General features: G+C 39.1%; 1 protein-coding gene across 1 annotated transcript; it reads left to right on the forward strand.

Annotated features, from left to right (window-relative positions):
- The first annotated feature begins 1,508 nt into the window (after positions 1-1,508).
- Positions 1,509-14,586, forward strand: scn4ba (sodium channel, voltage-gated, type IV, beta a). The gene is made up of 5 exons (XM_026341040.1): positions 1,509-2,160; positions 6,848-7,011; positions 7,147-7,366; positions 7,499-7,628; positions 8,553-14,586. Exons 1-5 carry the CDS (start codon positions 2,067-2,069, stop codon positions 8,644-8,646), a joined length of 702 nt encoding a protein of 233 aa, XP_026196825.1. The 5' UTR covers positions 1,509-2,066; the 3' UTR covers positions 8,647-14,586.
- The last annotated feature ends 7,461 nt before the right edge of the window (positions 14,587-22,047 follow it).

Consider the following 22,047-nt stretch of genomic DNA (forward strand, 5'->3'; position numbering starts at 1 on the left):
GTGCAGTTCACCCAGAAAGTATTCACAGTGTTGTTTCCACATTTTGTTACGTTGCAGCTTTATTCCAAAATGGATTCAATGCTTCATCTTACAACAGGACAACGACCCTAAGCACACAGCTAAGCCAAAAGAGTGGCCACAGGAAAACTCTGGGAATGTCCTTGAGTGGTCCAGCCAGAGCACCGACTTGAACCCCATTGAACTTCTCTGGAGAGATCTGAAAATGACTGTGCACTCTGCATCCAACCCGATGGAGCCTGAGAGTTCCTGCAAAGAGGAATGGGAGAAGGTGCCCAAAAAAAGATTTAACAAGCTTGTACTGTAGCATCATGCTCAAAAAAACTTGAGGCTGTATTTGATGCTAAAGGTGCTTCAACAAAGTATTGAGCAAAGACTGGGAATCCTTATGTACATGTGAAAGTTTTCATTTTACATTTTTATCCAATCCATTATCCATTATGAAATAAGCACTGTAAATACTTTCTGGATGGACTGTATGTTTACAGTATGTTGTATCATGTGCTGAACAAATCCTAATGTATTTAAACACCTTGACCCACCAAGGTTATTGCAGAAGGTGGGTGTTAAGTTCGATCTGTCTGTACACCATTGAGAGAGATGGGAAGGTGTGTTAAGTACACAGAAATGAGATTGGGATGTGGCCCTGTGTGGCTGAGATATTGGTGACACTGTTAATGTGCTGGTCCACCGATGAAGAAGTCATGAATCCTGTAAATGAGGTCAGGTTGCACATTCATGTTGTGGATCCCTGTGATCCTTCATGCTGCTGGGGAGCTGAGAATGATGATAGGTGTGCTGTTTGAAGGTTGAAGCACCCCTCGCTGCCCCTGTGTGTCTCTACAGTGTATCCTTTAATTTAAAAAAAAGCCAAAGGAAAAGAGGCTCATAAAACAAAAGTCATTTGATGGAAAACTTGCCAGTGGACAAGATCAGACATTAATAGATTAGGCATCAGTAGACAGGATGAGTGCATTAGCCTGAAAACACAGAGCATCAAAGTGGACACAGGAGTAAAGGACACGGTTAAGTCAGGAAATGGTGTGTGGGTAAAGCATCCAGCCTGTGTCTGACTCTGAGACCCTCTTGAGCAAGGCTGACTCAGCTGTGCTGGGTTTGTGTGTGTGTGTGTGTGTGTGTGTGTGTGTGTGTGTGTGTGTGTGTGTGTGTGTGTGTGTGTGTGTGTGTGTGCGTGCATGTGGCAGCAATTATCACCCTCCCTCCCCGTTGCACTCTATTCCCTCCTTCGCTCCCTCACTCTCTCTTCACCTCTACCTCTGCAGTACCTCCCTGTGACGGCTGGGGAGACACTTGCTTTTTGTTTCTGCTGCCTGGCTGCTGGCTCTGGTCCAGCATCCCTCTGTGGTGCCTCTTGTGTGCTCTCCTCTCCCCCCCCCCCCCCCATTTCAACCTACTGTATGTCTCCCGCTGTGGGGTTTGTTGGCCAGCCTGCTTCCTTGGCTGTTGCTGCTGCTGCTGCTGCTGGAGTAGTGGAGCTGTTTGACACTACGCTGCTGTGCCGCTACCGCTCTGCCTCACGTCTCCTCTCTGCCTTTTGCCTCACACTCTGCTTTGTTGGATAATCACCACTGAGTCTGCCAGAGAGAGCGACAGAGGACAGCAAGGGAGCAAGGCAGAGAGACAGAGCGCTTGTAGTCTCCATTCAGTTGCTGCATACCGGTCTGTCTTTTTCTCTGCTTTCCTGGGCTGCTGGAGTGCAGTGCAGGAAACAGCTGGATGGGAGAGAGCTCCCTAAAGGAATCTATCCTCCTCTTTTTCTGCTGCCTTACCCTGTTCATTCCTGGGACAGAGTGCAGAGGAGGAGAGAAGAGGGAGGGACTGAGAGTAGGACTTCAGACTTAGCACAGCTCAGTGTCCCGCCTTGCACTAGACACATACAAAACACATAGACACACACACATTTGTATAGACCACACTCAGCTCAGGTTGACCAGACCAGGAGACGGGGGTACGGACTTGAAAAAAAGAATCTGTGCTGTACATAAAGAGAGACAGACAAGAACACAGACTGACAGACAGGGGGTATCATGGCGTCAGTGGACAGCACCAGTTCGAGTGTCTCTGGTCGACTGAGATCAGGGGATCTACTTCATGCTGGTCTGGCAGTTGCGCTGCTGCTCGGTGAGTTATACTTCTCTCGATTTCTTCAGCTGGCTTGTCATTTCACACTTTTCCACCATATCCCGACATCACACCAGAACATCGCACTTCTAGTGTGGAGCACTTTCATGGCTGCTTGTGGCTGGGGCAATCTGTTTATCATGTTTGTTGAAACTTGTTTCTATGCTCTCTGCACCTTCTTTACTCCTTTTGCTTCAGTGTCTTTAATGCCAATCTGGGTGGGTGGTTCACGGCTATCACAGCAAATCCATACCTGTTTTCTATTACTCCATACCAGCATCGGCTGCTCGCTGCTTCTCCAGCCTCATCGTTCTCTTACCAAACCTAAAAGCTAAAACATGCAGTGATGTCACAGGTGATGTTTGATGGTTGCTCGGGGCATCAAGGTCATTAACATCTAATCTTGGGCTAATGTGAATTTTAAAAAGCCAGATATTTGGTTCCTGAGTTGGATGGTTGAATAGTTTGTGAGTCTTTATGCAAATACTTAGAATGACTGGGATACAGTATTTACAGGGAAATTAGTAAAAACAAAAAAGAATATAGAAAACAACACATTTGGGTGAACAAAAACGTGTTGGTTTACGTACACGTCTCTGCATATATGTGGTCGTACTATTACTGGTAGTGACGTAGTGGTGCAGTGATGATCTGTTCTTTTCCTCATACACTTCCTGATATTGTTGTTGTGCCCAATAGTGCCCCCTCCACACACACAACAGTTCATCCTAGCCTACAGTTGTTTAGAAACTCCATCACAGGTCACTGTTGAGCCCTCCCAAACTCCCATCCTCCTGTCCAGCAGTAAAAACTCAACAGAAAAAAAAACAGGCTTCTACTCTTTATCATTCAATTATACATCCTTTTTTAATTCACAAACATTTTGCTTTTATTGTTCATATTGTCCAAGCACAACATTAACAAAACAGAGGAAATAAGTTGTATAAAACTAAATTAAATAGCATTTAATAATGCATAACAATACACAAACAAACACAAACACAAAGGCCTAAATAAAGCAAAATCTGGTTTATGCAACTGTCACTGAATGATATAGAAAATATATTTGGTGGTAAAGACTGTATAGCCAATAAGCTACAATGTTAGTAGCGCTTAGTAGTGTTGAAATGTCAGTTAATAAAATACTATACATGCAATAATAATAATATAATTTCAAACTTTCCAGTTGATCTTGGTGTGGTATTACCTGTAAATATGAAATCTATATTGAAAAACACAACTTCTGTTCTTGTAACAGGGTTAGACACAGCTAAACACTGTGTCTGTATTCATAAGTAGCTTAACTTTTATTAGTGTAGGTATATTGAAAATATGAAGGAATAATAAACTCTGTTTAGTTACAGTAATTATTATCAGTTCACAGTGAGAATCAAACACTACTGTCAGTGTTTTTTTTTTTTCTGGTTTATTTCCACACACATACACTGAAAATAATGAAATAATGAATTGTGTAGTATGAAAAAAAGGTATTAAACTCAGTGTCATATTTTAGATTTGTCAAAGTTGTCGCTGTTTGCCGTAATGACAGCAGTGCATGTGATTAATTATATGCATCTTAACCAGCTTTAATCACCTGGAATGGTTTTCATTTAACATGTGTGCCCTCTCCAAAGTTAAACAATGTGTAGTAATGTGTCGTGTTGGTATACAGCAAACACTGATCAATTACTATTTTCAACTGCTGTTGCAAAAAATATCCCGCCCAATGATGAAACGGGTGGAGAAACGAAAGACCAAGAGTTACCTGTGCTGCAGAAGATATGTTCTTTAGAGTTACCAGCCTCAAATTCACCAATTAATGGCTCCTCGGTGTAGACCCGACACCAGTGCTTCCCAAAACTCGAAGAGTAAACACATGGTATGTACATGTAGTAATTAAACCATGTATTATTACTTGTTTGTTTTTGGCTATCAGATAAGTCTGCATCTGTACAGTAGATGAGTGTGTGGTATAAACATGACCCCACCTTCTCCAGCAACACTCACAGCTAGTTGATTGACTTACGTAGCCTCTGTGGTGATTCTCTGCTCCGCTGTCACTTATTCACCTTGGAGAGGGCATCTCACTCCCTTTACCTCCCCCTATCCATCCATGTGTCCTTCCCTAGTGACCCCTTTCATCACATCATACACCCTGTACCTCCTCCCATACACATGTTCTCCTCCATTTATCTCTCTCCTCTACTCTCCTCCTACCTTCTCTCTCACACTTCCCATCATCTCTCTTCTGCTCTCATAGAGGTAATAGTGTCCTCAGTTGGTTCTCTATGGGTTCACTTGGAAATACATTAACCCTTCAATCTCTGGCCTACTTAAACAGAAAAAAACATCTCACCTTGAGAGTGAGTGAAGGACGTGCACACACACACTCCTACACACACACACACACACACACACACACACACACACACACACACAGTTAGTTGCTATCCCTCTTATCAGTGATTCAGATATTGATGTTTCCCAAATGGGACAGAGATATTTGATAGTGGAGCTAAAAATATCATACATACCCTACTATTATCCATGTACACACGCACACGTGTGTGTACTGCATGAACACACACACACACATAGAAAGACAACCATACATAACTAGCAACATCCTATATTACTACAACATGTGAATTTGTGGGTGTTATATACATATATATATATATATAAGATATAAGAAGAGTAACGAAGAGAAAGCGGGTGGAGGGGAAAAGGATAGTAGAGAGCAGAGGTGTAAAACGAGGGAGGTGTGATATCTATTTCTGGGCATGGGGGACACTCCTCTTAGATATGTTAAATATCATCATGCTTCCACTGCATGCACCATTTAGAATGGAGATGCTCTCTTTAATTTGTACTTCTTTTCTTTCATGATTACAAATGTTGCTCACTGTGCTCACCGGCACTGCACCATTAAGTATGCATAGAGGGTAAAAGATGATTCATTATTGTACTTAGCACAGAGTTTAAAAGGCAGCCCAAAGATTCAGACGAGCTACAAGGAATGTTATAAAGCTCTAAGCAGTCACTGATTCCACCACTGTCCCAGACTAGTGTCTATGAGGAACAAGGCCTGAGACAAAAAGGTAAGATCGAACGATTGAGAAAAAAGGGAGACAATGTCCCAAGTGCTGCAAAAATAAATAAATAAATAAATAAATAATAAAGCAAGAGTCCAGTCCAAAATAGAGCAAAGTCAGAAACAGAACAGAACAAGCAGGACACAAATGGCCTGAGATGTTTCTGAAAGTAGAGGAGATGACTCAAGATGACTACAGAGGAGAGGTAAAAATATCACATGTTAGAAGACATGAGGAAGGGGTGAGACTGAGGAGACAGATAAGCTGATTCAACAAAAAAACAAAAGCACCGCCAAACTCTTATGATGATGTATAAGGACATATTCAATTCAAGATGCTCCATATAGTTACTAGAAAAAAGTCAGAAACAGTTCATGTTCAGTTAATTGCTAACAATTATTTCCCTGTTGATCACCAAATACCCGTATACTGACTTAGCGAGGACTTAGGTGGCCACGTGAGCGACTAGTCATCCCCAGCCAATGAGTGATCATGACTTTTATGTTAGTACAACACACTGGGCAAACTGCACTAACACCTACTTTCCCTGTGCCCCAAGCATTTAACACCCAAAATGTCCAAAATGACTCGTGGGAATCCAATGTTTTGCAAACACAGAGCTGCAAAGAAGGTGGCGTGAAATTCTTACATAGATGTAAGTCCTCCACAGACACATAGGCACACATGTACTGTAACACTATTTGCACCATGTCCAAGTGCAATGTGATCTTAAGCAGGTTGGGGAGGATTTATAAATAGCTCCCGTGTGTGTGAGGGACACCGGAGCTGTCATTGCAAAACCAACACAACTCGTCCATCAAGGTACAAATACTGACAGAAGATGATCTGTCTCTTCAGAGAAGGAAACACTTACTGTGTTTTTCAGCATCACACAACAATGTCACTGCGAGCATTAATATACTGTAATGAACTGTATTTGTTTTGGTTTAAATCTGAGAGCATCTCAGTCACACTGCCTCTGAGACACTTTCATTTAACTCTCAGTCCACTCTGGTCTGTTTTACTTGCACTGCAGGACAAGTGAAATTATTTGGTTAAAGCATGTGTTCAGTGTCCGTCTCTCTATATTCAGGTTTTTGAGGCTTTATAGCCAGTTACGTACGAGTTATGGAATTTTATTTACAAGGCACATATAGTACGTTCAGTGTCCAATATTATAATTCAGTTCTATTCAACATGTTTTCCACATTTCCGCTCTGCTTCATCACACTCCACAATCACTGGTACTGTGTAGTTACAGTGAGACTTTAAAAAAGCTATGAATAGGGATGGTGAGAGTCAATTGGTCTAATGGAGCTATTGTTTGGCTCTGAATAAGAGCATGGATTTACTGGAATAATAGCTTAGGTCACTCTATTTTGCAAAGTAGCACCAATATAACATTAACTAACTAGAAGACTTTGATGAAAGAAACTGAAGGCAACAACATCCAACTCTGTGAAACTGGCTGAACAACTTGTGCCAACTTATTCCTTTTTATTAGTCCTAAATCCAAAAATGGGAAAGCAGTGTCTAGTTAACTCTTTTTTTAATGTTATATGTGTTTTCTTTTCATTTCCCTCTTGGTTCAGGTGTGTGGAGTGTTGGTGGACTGGAGGTCTCTACAGGTAAAGTGTCTTCAGTTGAAGCAATGAATGGATCCACAGTTCTGCTCCCCTGTACCTACTCCTCGTGTATTGGCATCAAAAACCTGTACTTCAACTGGCAATATAATGACAACGGAACCATGCTCAAGGTACAATGTACACACAGCCACGCTGATGTTGCATTTATCAAATCAGTTTTAGCACCGAGAAATACCTGAGTTCCTGTACGTGTACCTGCTAAATGTAAGTATGTGTGTGTGTGTGTGTGTGTGTGTGTACTGTAGCTATGCGAGGCCGAGATTCCAATGGAGGGCGTGGAGCCCAGGGTCCACGTGTACCATGAACGTGTGGAGTTTGTCGGCTCCTCAAAGAGCAACAACATCTCCATCCTGCTTTGGAACATCACTTTTGAGGATGCAGGAGAGTACATCTGTTTCGCCAGGAACCCCAAAGAGAAGAACCGCAACCACAGCGCTATCTTCACTCTTATTGTGGTTGATCAAAGTATGTGATTAATCTGCATGTACCTGCCACACAAAAACAGACTCTATTAAGACATATCTACTTGTTTTCCATCATCCTCTTACTCTTAACTTTCTCCCTCACAATATCTTTCCCTCTCTCCCACGATTACAGTGAAGGAGGTTGACAACACCTTGACAGTCATCATTGTCTCAGCACTGGGTGGAGTCATTGGCTTAGTTATTATTGTCATGGTGATAAAGGCCTTGGTTGTTCACTTCCTGCGGAAGGATGATGAGAAGAAGTGAGTAGATCATGAACTATGGTAATGAGGAGGCTGAGGGTAAACATACTTGATTATAGAGATTCTCAAGTATCCAGATCAGGGTCATCCCAAAATTGTTTACAAATGCCAAGATGTTAGCACTTAAAGTGCTTTTATCAAAGCACTGGGAGACCTAGATGTGTTAATCAATCGTGCTACTACTTAACTACTTATTTCATAAACAAATCAATTGATTTAATGTTCTTGTGTGTGTGTGTGTTTCTGTGTGAGTCATCAAACTGAATTTATAACAATAATCAATAGTAATATTGACAGAAAACATTGTGGACTGCAACAATGGGGCTAATTAAACTGAAATATGACTATTAATAAATAATTTAAAAGCATTTGTAAATGTACTTATATTCCCAGTAAAATGCTACAGTTGTTTGCCCAAAGATTAAAATAGCTCAGTGATGCCCTTCCTGTGTGAACACACAGCCTCTTATTTCTGTCACAAACGAGACAGACGCAGAGGGGAGCAAAATGACCTTCAATAATCTTTCTAAAAATATAATAATTTGATTTGATTTGTTTGATTTGATAATACCTGTCGACTTTGATTGTTTACAGATTAAAAACACCAGAAAAGCATTTTTATTGAAAAACTTAATGAACATTTTTTTACTGCTTTGCACCATCATAAAAACAATGTTTGTTTGTTTTTGTTCTGTGTAAACTGTAGCAAATAAAGAACAATCAGAAAAGGCAATGGCATCAGGACAATGTTACAACTCTAAATAGCAAAAGAGTTGTATCATACATATCTATGATACATACAGTATACAATATAGAAAATGTTATTGATAATCGTGAGGGTGGCATGAAGTATCAAATTGTTTTATTTGAGGTTCTCTAGTCGTGGGTGTAAATCTTAACCTTTGGCTTCTCTGTCCCCTCCAGTAAAGAGTGCCTGGTGAGCTCCTCAGGGAATGACAACACAGAAAACGGGCTTTCAGGAGCCAAAGCTGACAACAAAGGGACACCAAAGGCATGAGCAAAATGCTAAGTATGTCTGTATGTTTGTATATATGTTAGACAAATGTACATGCTCAGAGAAAATGCTGTTATCAGTGGACTGTTTTATTTTACTAGTGGCTGATTAATACAACATGTAAATGTCTATTTTAAATCATGCTTGAGATTCTGAGAAGTGTGTAAAGTGCATAGGCCTGGATCATTCTCACCTACATGGCAGCCCACTTGTTTCACAGTTAAGTTCTAATATCCCATTATTGAATTCTGCATTACATCTTGCTGAATCTAACACTTACTCTACAGTTCAGACTCAAGGAAAGTGTCTTTGCCTTCAATTTTCTATATCTGATTTCCATATCATCATCTTGTTACCTAAGTCCCCAATTATGTTTTATTTGAAACCTCTATAACCACAAGTTACCTATATCACCTAAGAGAAAGAGGTTTGGACGTCGCAGACTCCATTGTTTCTTCATTTTGTGTAGACAAATATCAACATTTAACTAATGCTCCAAGCAGTCTCGTGACTGTCTTGTGCGTGTAGTGTAATCCACAACGCAGTCAAACTTGGACCCAAGTAAATCTGACCAACACCAAAACACACACTGATGCCATGATGAATTGCCAAAATCTAACTGCCATGAACAGAATAACAGCACAAAAATGTTGGTTTTCTAGTAGTAGTCTTTGAAACTATGACCTACCCATTGACCTTGATCCCTGACCATGTCAACCTGAACTTCAGCTTTCATGTTTCCTGATGGGTCCAGGTTTGACACACTGTGGTATTCTGGTATTCTGCGGTGATTCCGATCAACTACTCTCTAGCTATGGCAGACAACTGGGCTTCCTTAGGTGGCTGAAGGATCCTGTCCTGCACAGGTTTTATTGTTTTGCTTTAGATGAAACACAGGTGCCTGTTCCGCTTCTGCTCCCTCTGCTAGTGGGAGGATAAAAACACAGAAAATGTATAAAAAACTACCCTATCCCTCATCAAAGACAATCCCCTGACTACCCAGCTCCCTATAGAAAGGAATGGAATTAATCATGCTGCTTATGACTAATAACCAATGCATTTTTAGCATGTGCGCCTTTTATATAACTTCATGTAAGTATATGGTGTCTAGCACCACAGTACAGGAACATATTTGTGTGTCTCTGTATTGTTTAATTTGGATGTTCACATCAACCTTAGCCAACTGAAGCTACGTCAATGCTCAATAAGCACCTCCCAACACTGCTACAATTTCTTTTAATCCATTAAGGTCAAGGTGATTACTGATGACTCTTTAAGAGTCACGGCTTGCAGGAGGAAAGAAAGGGTGAAAGACAGCTTGTTCCAACTTTTAGCATATAATCATGCAATTGAAAAGCCCACGCTACGGTGGAAAGAGCAACGTATCTGTACAGTTTTCCAGATATGAATTCGCTTCCACATTTCTGTACTTCTGTGTAAAGACTTTGCTGGTTATCTTCCAACACACATGTCCTCTGACTGTAAAAAAACACTCTGGCATTTGCAATTGTACTAAGATAGTCTCAGTAATAGAGGCAGCACTGCACTGAAACAAATCACTGCAAAAAAAAGCAAAGTCTCTGTCAGGAAATATATGTTAAATATTATCCAAAAGCACAGTTTAACTCTTTTAAAAAACTACATTCAATGTGATAATGTCACAGCAAAATGATATATATCAATAGATCAATTGCTCATTTCTTGATCTCTTTCCTTTGTAACTTTCCAGACTAAACTTTTGGTGTTTTATTGAGTTCAGACTTCAGATTGGCCAACAACAACTTGATGGGGCTATATCCAACAACGTTTTGTTAATAACTTTTTCTTATTATTGTGTATTATTATGTTTTTAGTTTTTGATGTCCTAGCACTCAGATTGTTTAAGAGATTGGAGGGAGCTATGAGTTGTTAGGAGTAATAAAAACAGTGTGTTCCACATAAGAAGAGATCACATTTTGCGTAAGAATAGGAAAAAATAGGAAAATTGAACAGGTTATTCTACTTCATGGTCTCTGGAAACTAGAACCTGCTCCAGCTACGAGGTCATTTCTGCGTAGCTGGCCGACATGAACCCGCCACACCCCCATACATAGCTTGAATAACTATGACAGCTGTGAGCAACTCACAAACATAGGCACATACGTATCCGCCTACACGTGTACTCACATATCAAAGAGCCACTTTGATACCAGAGTGTGACACACTTGTATTGCATACAAACAGTACAGCACTTTACCACTGTTCAGATTGGCTGCATCGTGGGGAAAGACTTCACATCGTCATCATTCTTTTATAATTTACCACAAGAGTTAACATAAGCCAACACAAATAATGTAATGTCATGTTTGACTGAGCACCTGACAATAGCATTGTGTCGAAATGGTTTTAGCATTGTCTGACTATATGTTGTCTCACTGGAACAGAGCTCTATGGGAAGATTTTACCATATTTTTCTAGCTGTTCTCTCCTGTCAGCCTGTTGCGCTCTAATGCTGGAGTGCATTTCCCTTCTTGCTTTCAGTGGAAGCAATAAGACAGACATCAGATTATGCAATATCCTGTTATAAGGCACTTTATAGATGTGTCTGGACTGGCTGCGATGGCAACTCTGTCTGTCCAAGGCACTGTTCATTGTACTGATGTATGTATCTACACTGTACTAATGTATCTCAGCTGGACTAATGTATCGACTGTAGGGTCATGCATCTACATTAGACAGATTTATCTACAATGGATCAATCTATTTTAGATCCCATTTACACTTGGCATGTTAAATCCCTGAGCTGATGGCACATCAAGAAGAGCCAAGAGTTCCAAGCTGCATTAGAAAACACCTCTCACGTCTAACGACTGAGGGCATTTCAACAGTAAATTTCTGATAATGCTAGTTTGCAATTTGAACTACACTCATGTTATCAGACTAGAAATACATATAGTAAGTTAAAGTGAACGTGATTTTGGCTGCTCACGAGACTACACCTAATAGTCTAATATGTCTCTTTAGGGAAACAGACCATCTCAAAGAGCCTAACTGAAATCTAATGCTATTTGACAACCAGTCTCTTCTTTTCTAATGTGGCGTATTCCTCTGTATTTAGTATAACATTATTAGCACTATTGTGTAAGTTTTACACACTTAATAACATAACATAACATAACATAACATAACATAACATAACACTGTATATTGTTAAGCACTGAGATGACTCCATGTTGTAATGATTGACTTGAATGAAGAGATGTGGATTTACTTGAATACCAACTGGATAGATGCGTCTCAGTCTGCCTCCTGGATTGATTCAGGCATTCAGATTTCAATCAGTATACAAATATAGTACAATGTAAGAATCTAAGAAGCATGAAACAGTGCAATGTTTAAAATGTTCCTCACTAGAAAGTTTTAGTTTTTGCTCTATTTTAAAGTGAATTTTACAGCTGGGTGTAAATGGGATCAAGACCGATCCATGTTCATGCAGCTGAGGTAGTGACTTGTGTAGTATATGATGTACTTTTTAAAGTACTTTGGAAAAGTGCAATAGCTGCTATTATTTGTGCAGTGTCAGAAGTGATACAGTATTCTTGTTGTGTTGTAAAATTATGAATGTTATGGATATAAAGAAGGACCCTACTCACACAGACACACGCGCACACAACTACATAAACTCACACACACACACACACACACACACACACAAATACATACACTTGAACTTAAACTTCCTCGTTTAACAAGTCATGTGCAGATCCCTCTGTAAAGAGGATACAAATGCACATTCAAAGTCTTCCTGTAGGGAAAAGCAATATTGTGGATCTGTCTCTTTGTGTACCTTTCTTCCCCCATAACTTTAGCCCTGACATAACATAACAAATAGATGGTTTCATATAGGGATTGTGATGCAACTTTGTGGCCACAGTTCCCATCGTTTGGTGCCCATTTTATCTGCGATTCCTAACCTAGACTTTATGCTTTATGTTGGACCCCGTCTTGTAGTTTCAGGAGATTCTTTCTAACCTGTGATTTGCACCACAAATATAAATTTTACCAGGAGCAAAAGTGCTGACAAAGCTCAGTAAACCGTACGCAGGCATGTGAGCAGGGTGCATGAGTGATATTTAATTTGAAGGAAGGCCAGAACAGTTTATGTATACAGTTTATGTGTGACAGAAAAAATGCTGTGACCTGAGCAGTCAAGGTGTAGTTATATACCAGATTATAAAATCACCAAAAGAGAAAATAGTTACTGTAACTTTTATTTAATGTGACTATTGCTTTCTCTTTTATTGTGTCTCTGACACATTCTGACGTGCTTTAACTGTCTCTGTCCTGAACTTCACGAGTGTTGTGAAATCATCCTGCTGCTTGCAGTGATTGCTGCAGTACTGAGTATCTCCTGTACACTGTAGACTGGTTTTCTAAGTGGCGCAGTACAGCACAGTAAATACAGTAAGACTGTCATCTAGTGGTGAATGCAAAAGTATTGCCCCCTAGTGGAAGCTGCAGATACATTGAACATGCACTTACTGCATTTTGACTGCATAATCAGAGTGTTGATTGAAATTAATCTTAATTAATCTTATGTAATTAAGATATGACTACAGTTTCCTGTGTTAAAACAATGCTGATAATTGTTAGATTGTTAGATTTGCTACTAGTTTGACTACATAGATAAAGAGTTCAGAATTTTAATCATTGCAAGTTTTATCTGCAGTACATTCAATAATGAGCTAAAATAAAAAAAGTTATGTGTAAGTTTACATAAAAAAAACCTAAAAGATGTGTAAAAGAATTTACATAAACACACATTCTTCAATTCACTCCCAGACACAGCTATAGTGAGTAGTATTTACAGATAGTATCAATGTTACTGTGACCTTTTTCACTAAAATCAAACGTGTCTGGAGCTCTGATTGACCACCAAGATTTTTTAAGAGTTAGTCCTGCTCTTACTGCCAGAGCGGCTGAAACTCATACTGCCAGCCCGAGAGTCTCACGTCTGCTGTTGTTACAACACAATTATTATGACATACAATTCATGTAGTACACTTACACTAAAACATACTATATGACTGTCTACCACTGTATTAATGGGGTTGCAGTGCTAAATTGTCTATATGATATTACTCTATACTACTTCTGTATTCCTAATGGCTGAACGACACTGCCACGCCACGAGTCTGACGTCTGTGCTCTGCTTCCCACATTCCACACAGATCAAAAGATCAAACCACTTTAATTCAGCAAAAAATAAATGAATAAATACTTTATTACAGGGGCGGGGGGAAGGTGTGATGAAACAGAAACATTATGACACAAGGTTAAACCACTTAATATTATTGTTAGTGATGCCAAACTACAATACCTGGCCATAAAGAGTCACCACCTGGATTTCACTAAGCAAACAGAGTCTTCCACTGAATAATTACTGCAGTGATTAATACGTTTTTGTGACGTGGGCGTGTTATTAGTATATTAAATGTCTACTAAACTGCTTCTTATAACTCCTGAAAGGGATTATCTTTTAGGCTAACTAGCTAGAGATTTGAAATACAAGCGCAGGCAAACACTGAGCTCTCCATATTTTCTTCCTGCAGTCCTGCATTTTAACAATAATTGTTTTTACGTCCTCTAGCCATAAATGTAATTCTATCTTAAACCAGTTAATAAATTCATATCTGCACATTTTATCTTTAGCTGTCAAAGCTCACTGACACAAATTATAGCATTTTATAGTTGATGAACTATACGATACTTTGCTTCCTGTCAGCACTCTATTCAATACAAAAACCTACTCACATAACAAAACATATCTGCAACCCCTGGTTTCCTGGATCCACTTTCCTCTAAATGTTGTTGTTTGTGTTTGTGACCATGTTGCTCATGCTCCCTTCATGACTATGCAAATCAAACCTGACTTGTTAAAAATACATACTGAAAATAAACTGTTGACTGAAATTCCCAGTGCCGAGCTTCACTGTGTCTTTATCCAACTCTAGAGAATCTTCTCTCATCCATCTGTTGCAAAAGGTGAAGTGTGAGTGGTGAGTGCAGAATCACTCCATTTGGAGTATTTGTGATATTCTGTTTGTGTGTGTTTATACTATAATGTAGAGGTAATTAGACACAGTGCAGAATCAGCCACAGCAATGAAACCAAATATTTTGTAGCTCTACCAATCAGTTAAGAGCTGCTGAGGACTCCACAAGACCTCTGAAAGGGGTCTTCTCTTCTCGTCCATAGTGCATCTTTGTGCCATCTCCTCCTCAGAAAATGTTAAATCGCTGTAACAAATTAATAATCAGTTTCAATTCACTTCACCTGTCAGTGGCTTTAATGTTAACTACAGTATACATTTTCTGCTTTGGTGTTTTAAAACAGATCAAGTGCTTTTAAGTCACGCAACACATGACAGAATAAATTCGGAACAGATATTTAAGCTCTGGGATGTAGGCCTGCTGCCTAAATGTTATCAGATTATAAAATTAATGAAAAACCTGATCACCTTTGTGTTTCCACAGTCGGCAATACTGATTGAAGGACTTAATGATTGGTTAAAACATAATTTAACATGGATACACTTCTACAGGGATACTCTGGATTATGGATTATTGCACTGATTTTACGAGTGGATTCGGGTAGCTAAACTTATTTTTTTGGCAAGTGACAATCCAGTCCCGAGGTAGAGCTACCTTCAACTCATGGGTAAAGACATTTAAAATTATATATAATAATAATTGTCTCCCAGGGCTTTCCCCAGACAAATCTGGCAAAATAATAATAATAATAATAACAATAATAATAATAATAATAATAATAATAATAATTAAACACACTGTTCTTGAAAAATCCTGCATCTATGAATGTGTAAATGTTGTTCATATTGAAAGTGTGCAAGTGCCTAAAATGGACATCATTATAATGTCCATTCACATTGTTTGTGTGCTGGAAGTTTTAAATCTGCAATTTAAGTTGCTTATTAGACTGAAAATACCTTCAAAAATATGTGTGATGTCCCAAATCATGCTCATATTTGTACATCTTATGAGATAAACCTTACTTGTAGTAGGTCTACAAGTGGGTCTATGAGCACTTCGGGAACCATAGATTTCAGGTTGTTGTTCAATACAGCCATCCTGTGGAGGTTTTGTAGAAATGCACCAGATTGATTTCTGCTGTTTTTGCAGAGTCTCTTTGTAGAGACATCAGGGGCCCTATTCACAAAGCTGGTGTTAACATTCTAGGAAAGTTCTTGGAATTATGACATTTTCTAAGAATTTCCACTTATAGCTAAGATTTTAAGACCAGTAAAGATAAAAATTATTCACAAAGCATCTTAACCCTTAAAAAAGCTCCTTAGGTGGAAAAACTGTTAGGAGTAGGGAGGAGGACTTTTAAAAGGCTTAAGAGCACACAACACAGTGGTGCTAATATTGTGATATTCTCCAAACACTCAATGACAGTGAGAGCACACACTGTAGATCATGTAGGAATAATGCTTATGGACGATCTCATTAAAGATGTGCTCATAAAAAACTAACAGATCCATGAGCTCTCACACTCATAGCACAAATCATCAAGTCCAAGCAGCCATTTCACTCTGGTTACTACGGTATACTTTCTGATCAAGTAAAACTATGTGTTTTAAAAGAAAAGTTTTCCTTTTATTTCTCTCCCATGCACATGAGCTGTGTCTCTCTCTATCTTTTTATTTCTCTCCCTTTCTCCCTTGCGTCTTCTATCCTTCTTCCAGGTACTTCTGGTTGAAGCTAGTTGCACCTGGAAGCTACTGACATTGTCCCTGATGGTGTCCTGTCCGTTGCTTGTTTTTGTCTACTACCTGTTCTCACTCTACTGTCCACTCACCCCAACCGGTCAAGGCAGATGGCCGCCACCCTGAGTCTGGTTCCGCTGATTTTTTCTTCCGTTAAAGGGAGATTTTCCTCTCCACTGTTGCCCAGTGCTGCTCAAGGGGGATTGTTGGGTTCTCCCTATAAATGTATAAGGTTCTCGCCTAATTTTGTGAAATGCCATGAGAAAAGTTTATTATGATTAAGCGCTATATAAATAAACTTGGTGAACACAGAGCCATGACATCAGACTCATTCGAGATGACCGATCATTGGCGCACAGAGCATGCTGGTTAGTTTTCTGTCCGACTTAATCCTGACTTGCTCTGACGTCATGCACACGTAGGCAACGATAACTCATATGGAAGTTAAATCATAAACACAACATCTCATATACAGCTATTTAACAACAAACAAAAGTTACTGGAAACAGTAACTGGAAACAAAATAGCATTTTATTTATTTTGTTTATTCCGTATGTAGGCCCTACTATGTGAGTATTTGTGACTCTCGGCACATACGGCAGCTGGAAAGCTGTTAGAAAAGTTAGAAACTGTCCATCTTCATTGCAGCTCCTTGTCTCTCACAATACCATCATATGAATGAGCCAGTTATGTTAGTTGTGTCACATATATGAATTAAATCATAAGGCACTGAATATTGTCTATGCTGATCTTGTATTGGTGTCACAGGCATCTTTCACAAAGTAGAATATTTTTCATTAAAAAGTATTTACAAAGGAAGGCGTATGTACCAGAAGATATGTCATATCTATGAGACGTGAAGGCAAATGGAAATATGCAAATATGCATATCTGTTTTATGGACAAATTGCATTTTATAACAAGTAAGGACAGTCCACTGCACTCTGCAGAACTTCATTTTACTTTGTGGGTGAAAACATTGGAAACTATGTGGATAGTGCTGAAATACTACATACTAAATGTTTAACAAGGAAGTGAATTTAGAAACCACGTGTTGAGTTATTATATTATCTGGCTCATGTTTTGATTTGATGACAGCGCCGCCAGCGCTTACATGATAAGTTCTTCTCAGTTAGTTATTTCTATGAAAGATCGTTGTCACAATCACTGTATTTTCACCTTAAAAAGATAAAACACACACAAACACACTCACAGTCGTGGTAACTTTTAGCAAACGCAGTTGACACAGTGTGAGAGGCACAGGCTGCAGTTAGCATGCTAGCAAACAGATGAACTGGTTTACCAGTCTCTAAGAGGTCAACTGTCTTAAAGGCAACAAAAACGTGAAGGGGGGACACTGGGAACTGTCATTTTTAAACTTGAAAGTTTGTTTTTAAAGCTAAAACAAAGCTCATGCTATTAGCTATGTTTACCATTAGCTTAACGCGGAGAAGCTAGGGGCTCGGTGACGTCACGTCAGGTTGTTTCTGATTGGAGGAGCTGAGCTCGAACCTGTGTGAAGTGGGACAGGTGCAGCTAGCTTCAGCTAGCTTCAGCTAGCAGCTACAACACGGTCAAATAAACATGTTGTAAAGTAACAAAATGTCAAGTCAGCTTACAGGGCTGCAAAAATGTCGTCTGTATTATTAGGATATGATGGCGGATTCTTCTGCAGAAGAAACTGAATCCATGTTACTGTCGTGGTAAGTATGTGCTGTTTGTGTTTGTGTTTTTGGCTAGGTGAGGCATTCAAAGGCTAGCTCCTGAATGTGTATGTTTGAGCTTTAAAATAAAACAGCTTTTAACTTTTCACAACTATTTCCCAAACGTGAAAGTTTTAATCTATTTACCACAGTTTGAGTTGTGTAGACTGGTTCAGTGCTTGGTGCTGTCCTACTTTTATTTGTTCATTTGATTTGTTCTGCAGAGACCTGCTGCTTGTTCATTTTATGAATAGTTACTTTAAAAGGCCTAAATGAATTGTCATCACATAGTAATGCTGTATTGAAAAAACTTTAACCGAAAAGTGTGGTAGGAAGAGGTGCTGCGGGAACAGGGATGGCTGCAGCCTTAAGGAGATCGCCAAGCAAAGCTTATTGAAGAACCTGGAAGAAACAAAGTGAGGCTGGATTCAGTGCATCACGGGCCTGCACACACAGAAAACAACATCAGAAGTGTCTTACCTGAGCTAAAAGGAACAATAACTGTTGTTTAGCAGTCTGAAGTTCCTTTTTTAAAGATGAAAGTTTGTTTTGCAGTTCATTTGGAAATTAACATCTCAGTATCTGGAGGAAGATTGGAGAGGCAGAGAAATCAAATAGCTTGAAATCCAGTGTGAAGTTTCCACAGTTGGTCACTTCATGCTTTCATCTGCTGACAAGCTTTATGGAGATGCCAAATCCCTTTTTTCAACTTTACTTAGTAGCCATACACGGTGCCAAAACTACTCCCAGCTGGTTTGCGGACCATGATATTTCTGCCAGCTCACTCGCCTTTCCTGAACCCAATAGAGAATCTATGGAAGTCTTGAAGAATCTATGCAGGAAAATGAAAACACTCGATGCAACATTATAGATGAGCTGAAGGCTTCTGTCAAAGCAGCATTGATGGAGCAATCTGTGCTAAAGAAGCCCTGAACAAGTATTGGGTAGATAAAATCACTTATTTGACATAGAACTTTGACATTTCTGTATTTTAAATCCTTTTTTGATTCATTTTGAATATTTATATTTTTACACACTGTATATCTCTGTGAGCTGTAAGCCATAGTCATCAGAATTAAAAAGAAAAACTATTTAAATATTAATATTACTTTACATGCAATAAATTTAGAATATTTGAATTTCCCTCCAATTATTATATGTTTAACTTCTACCATATTCTCTAAAGGTTTAGAAAAAGCCCAGGTGTTTTTTTAAAACACTATAATGGCTCAGTTCTATTCATGTCAGCCAGAGCAGTGCTGCAGGAACCACCATGCACATTAGCAGAGCCCCAAAACTGAAGCAACTGAATAAATTCAGCCGCCGCTCTGTGACGTAACCGTTTACACAATTTCTACTGTGACATTTCGTGTCCTCTGTGGAAACAGTCTTTTGTGTAAAGTGCAGCAGTTGTTGGTGTGCCACAATTGTGGCCAGATAAAAACTGATTTTACCTCGGACAGAATTTCTATACGGTAGGTATTAAACAAAGGTTTGTTTGCAGAGGGCAGTATGACCGTGACATGATCACTAATAAATATTTGGTGTTCTAGTTATATTACTTTTTGCCTGTGCAGTTAAAGACGGCACCACTGGCCTCTGGAGAAAGTCCTGCTGCTGCTGTGTGTGCTCTGGTGCATTTTTCAGATGTGAGTATCTTCACTCTTATATTGTCTAATAGGATTTATTCATACAGTCAAGTAAGAATGAACTCTGCATGTTATCATAATGTCACTGTGAGTAACCCAAGCCGCCTGAACGGTTAACCCCCTTATTATCTCCAATATTACTTGTGGTAAGTAATGCTTGACCCTGTTGAATGCAAATCTCTGAGGGCTTCATGGTCAGAGACAGTTGTAAAGATGATCTTAGAGTTATCTTGTATAACTCCCACAGTGATCGCACGAGGCAGTTTTTCTCATGTCTGTTTCAAGTTCTCAAACTGTTATGCAAGTAGTCAACTGCAGGTGCTGTCATAGTTTATTGACTCATTTTCTCATCCGTCTGCATGTTTCCTTAATTTCCCTACAACCGGGAACCTGACAGGGATCGCACTGTCTGCTGTTACTGGAAATGGAGATAAATAAACCCGATCGACTGTCCTATTGATTACTCGTCACTTATCTCTGTTGATGGGACTGGTGCAAGGAGAATATCAGTTTAAATGGATGGGGATGAGTTTTTACAGTGTGCCTGTGTGTGTGTGTGTGTGTGTGTGTGTGTGTGTGTGTGTTTGTGTCCTCAGAGATAAATACTGTATGTCCGTGGCCAACACCAGACCTATCAATACTACTTCCACAAATTGTCTCTGGGGCGCATCGTAATCTGTCTGCCATGCTGAATACTGAAACCACCAGCAGTTGTTAAAATGCACTTTACTTCAGTACAACCCAGGCCATTTAATTAGTTTGTCTCATGTAACCGTCTGCTTTTGAGTTTATTTGCTTGATCCAACCCTTGAAATGATGAAACCCACAATCAGATATTTGTCTGCGACATTATCATGTCATGAGGATTAACAATCTGGCAGCAGAATAAAAAAAAAAATATATATATAGATCCATATATCTATATTTATATTTATTTATAGCTGAGACGAACGTGAATGTACCATGACTTCATGCTTGTCTCTTGTCCTGTGTGCTTCAAACATTGATGGCCACTAGAGGGCACTACAGCATTAGGATTTTTCAACAACAAGGTCGCTCGTCTTTTCACATTGACTCATATAACGAGCACCGATATGGAGACATGTCGGAATTTGTGTTTCTGCTGAGTCGTGTTTGGGAATCTTCGTATTTTTAAATAATTTTGAAAAAAGCAAATAAATTTAGTTTCAATGTTTTTGTAACTTTATTTTGGAATTTTTTATATTTTGCGTCCTAACATGAAATCACTGACAAATAAAATAACTGTCCTCAGTGTTGTCCACTAAGCCAGTGCTTTCTTCTTCTCGTATTTGTAATATAGTACTAACATGTTTCTGTCAAAGAAATGTATTAATATTTTCCGTCTTTTTCTGTGACAGTGTGGAAAACTTCGCCTGTATGTTTTTATATTGGTCTAAAATAAATAGGAGGACACCGAGCAGCAATTATAGCAGGTATGTAAGTTTGGGCCTATGTTGATCTTCGTGTAATCTGTGGGGGTTTTTGTATTCAAAGTCTTTGGTTTTGCTTTTTAAGACCCTTTCATCATAAAACTGATTTAAGGCTCCAGTTGATCCACTGTTCACTGGGGGGTCGTCCTCGTTTTGAATTGATCTGCTGTGAAACACCTTCGTTAAAAGGTAGATGTGGATTTGGAATCACTGGGCTGTCTGGCATGACTGATTTGCTGTAATTTCATATTAGTTTTTAATGGAAATAATTGATGTTTTGCGGAGAAAGGAATGCCTCTTCCCCATCAGAGCGTTGTGTATTTTATTGTTTGCATTAGCTGTTCATTGGAAACTACTGCACTTGATTGACTCGATAATTCTCCACACAGGGGCAGCATGTACTGGGTCAGTAAAAAAAAAAAAAACAGTTCCAGTTTTTACATTACACAGTGTAACAAAAAGGCAAGAACGGGTAGTCACTGCAAGATCATAGCTGTTCACCAGATAGAAGTGAGAAATAGGATAGATGAAATATAATAAGGCAAAAACGTAACACTGACTGAACACATGGTCCTAATTACAGTAGGCCTGCAACAGCAAAACGTCTGAATGTGGGCCTACACACATCGCTCTATTTATTTCTATTTTATACTTCGATCTATTTTTGTTGCTCGTTTATTGTTATTATTATTATTATTATTATAAATATAAATACAAGATTAAATGACAGCTCCCCGATTGGAAGTATTTTTCCCTAATTCTCGGTTAAGCAAAGTAAAGATCGGAGAATATCAACATGTTTTATGTTGTTTCTAGTAACATGTTTGCTCGGAC

This window comes from Anabas testudineus, chromosome 13, assembly GCF_900324465.2.
Source record: "Anabas testudineus chromosome 13, fAnaTes1.2, whole genome shotgun sequence".
NCBI classification, from domain to species: domain Eukaryota; kingdom Metazoa; phylum Chordata; class Actinopteri; order Anabantiformes; family Anabantidae; genus Anabas; species Anabas testudineus.

Coding starts and splice junctions, on each gene's coding strand:
- scn4ba (XM_026341040.1), top strand. CDS start 2,067: ATGGCGTCAGTGGACAGCACCAGTTCGAGTGTCTCTGGTCGACTGAGA. Junction 2,161..6,847: donor GGCAGTTGCGCTGCTGCTCG/GTGAGTTATACT, acceptor CTCTTGGTTCAG/GTGTGTGGAGTGTTGGTGGA. Junction 7,367..7,498: donor TCTTATTGTGGTTGATCAAA/GTATGTGATTAA, acceptor CCACGATTACAG/TGAAGGAGGTTGACAACACC.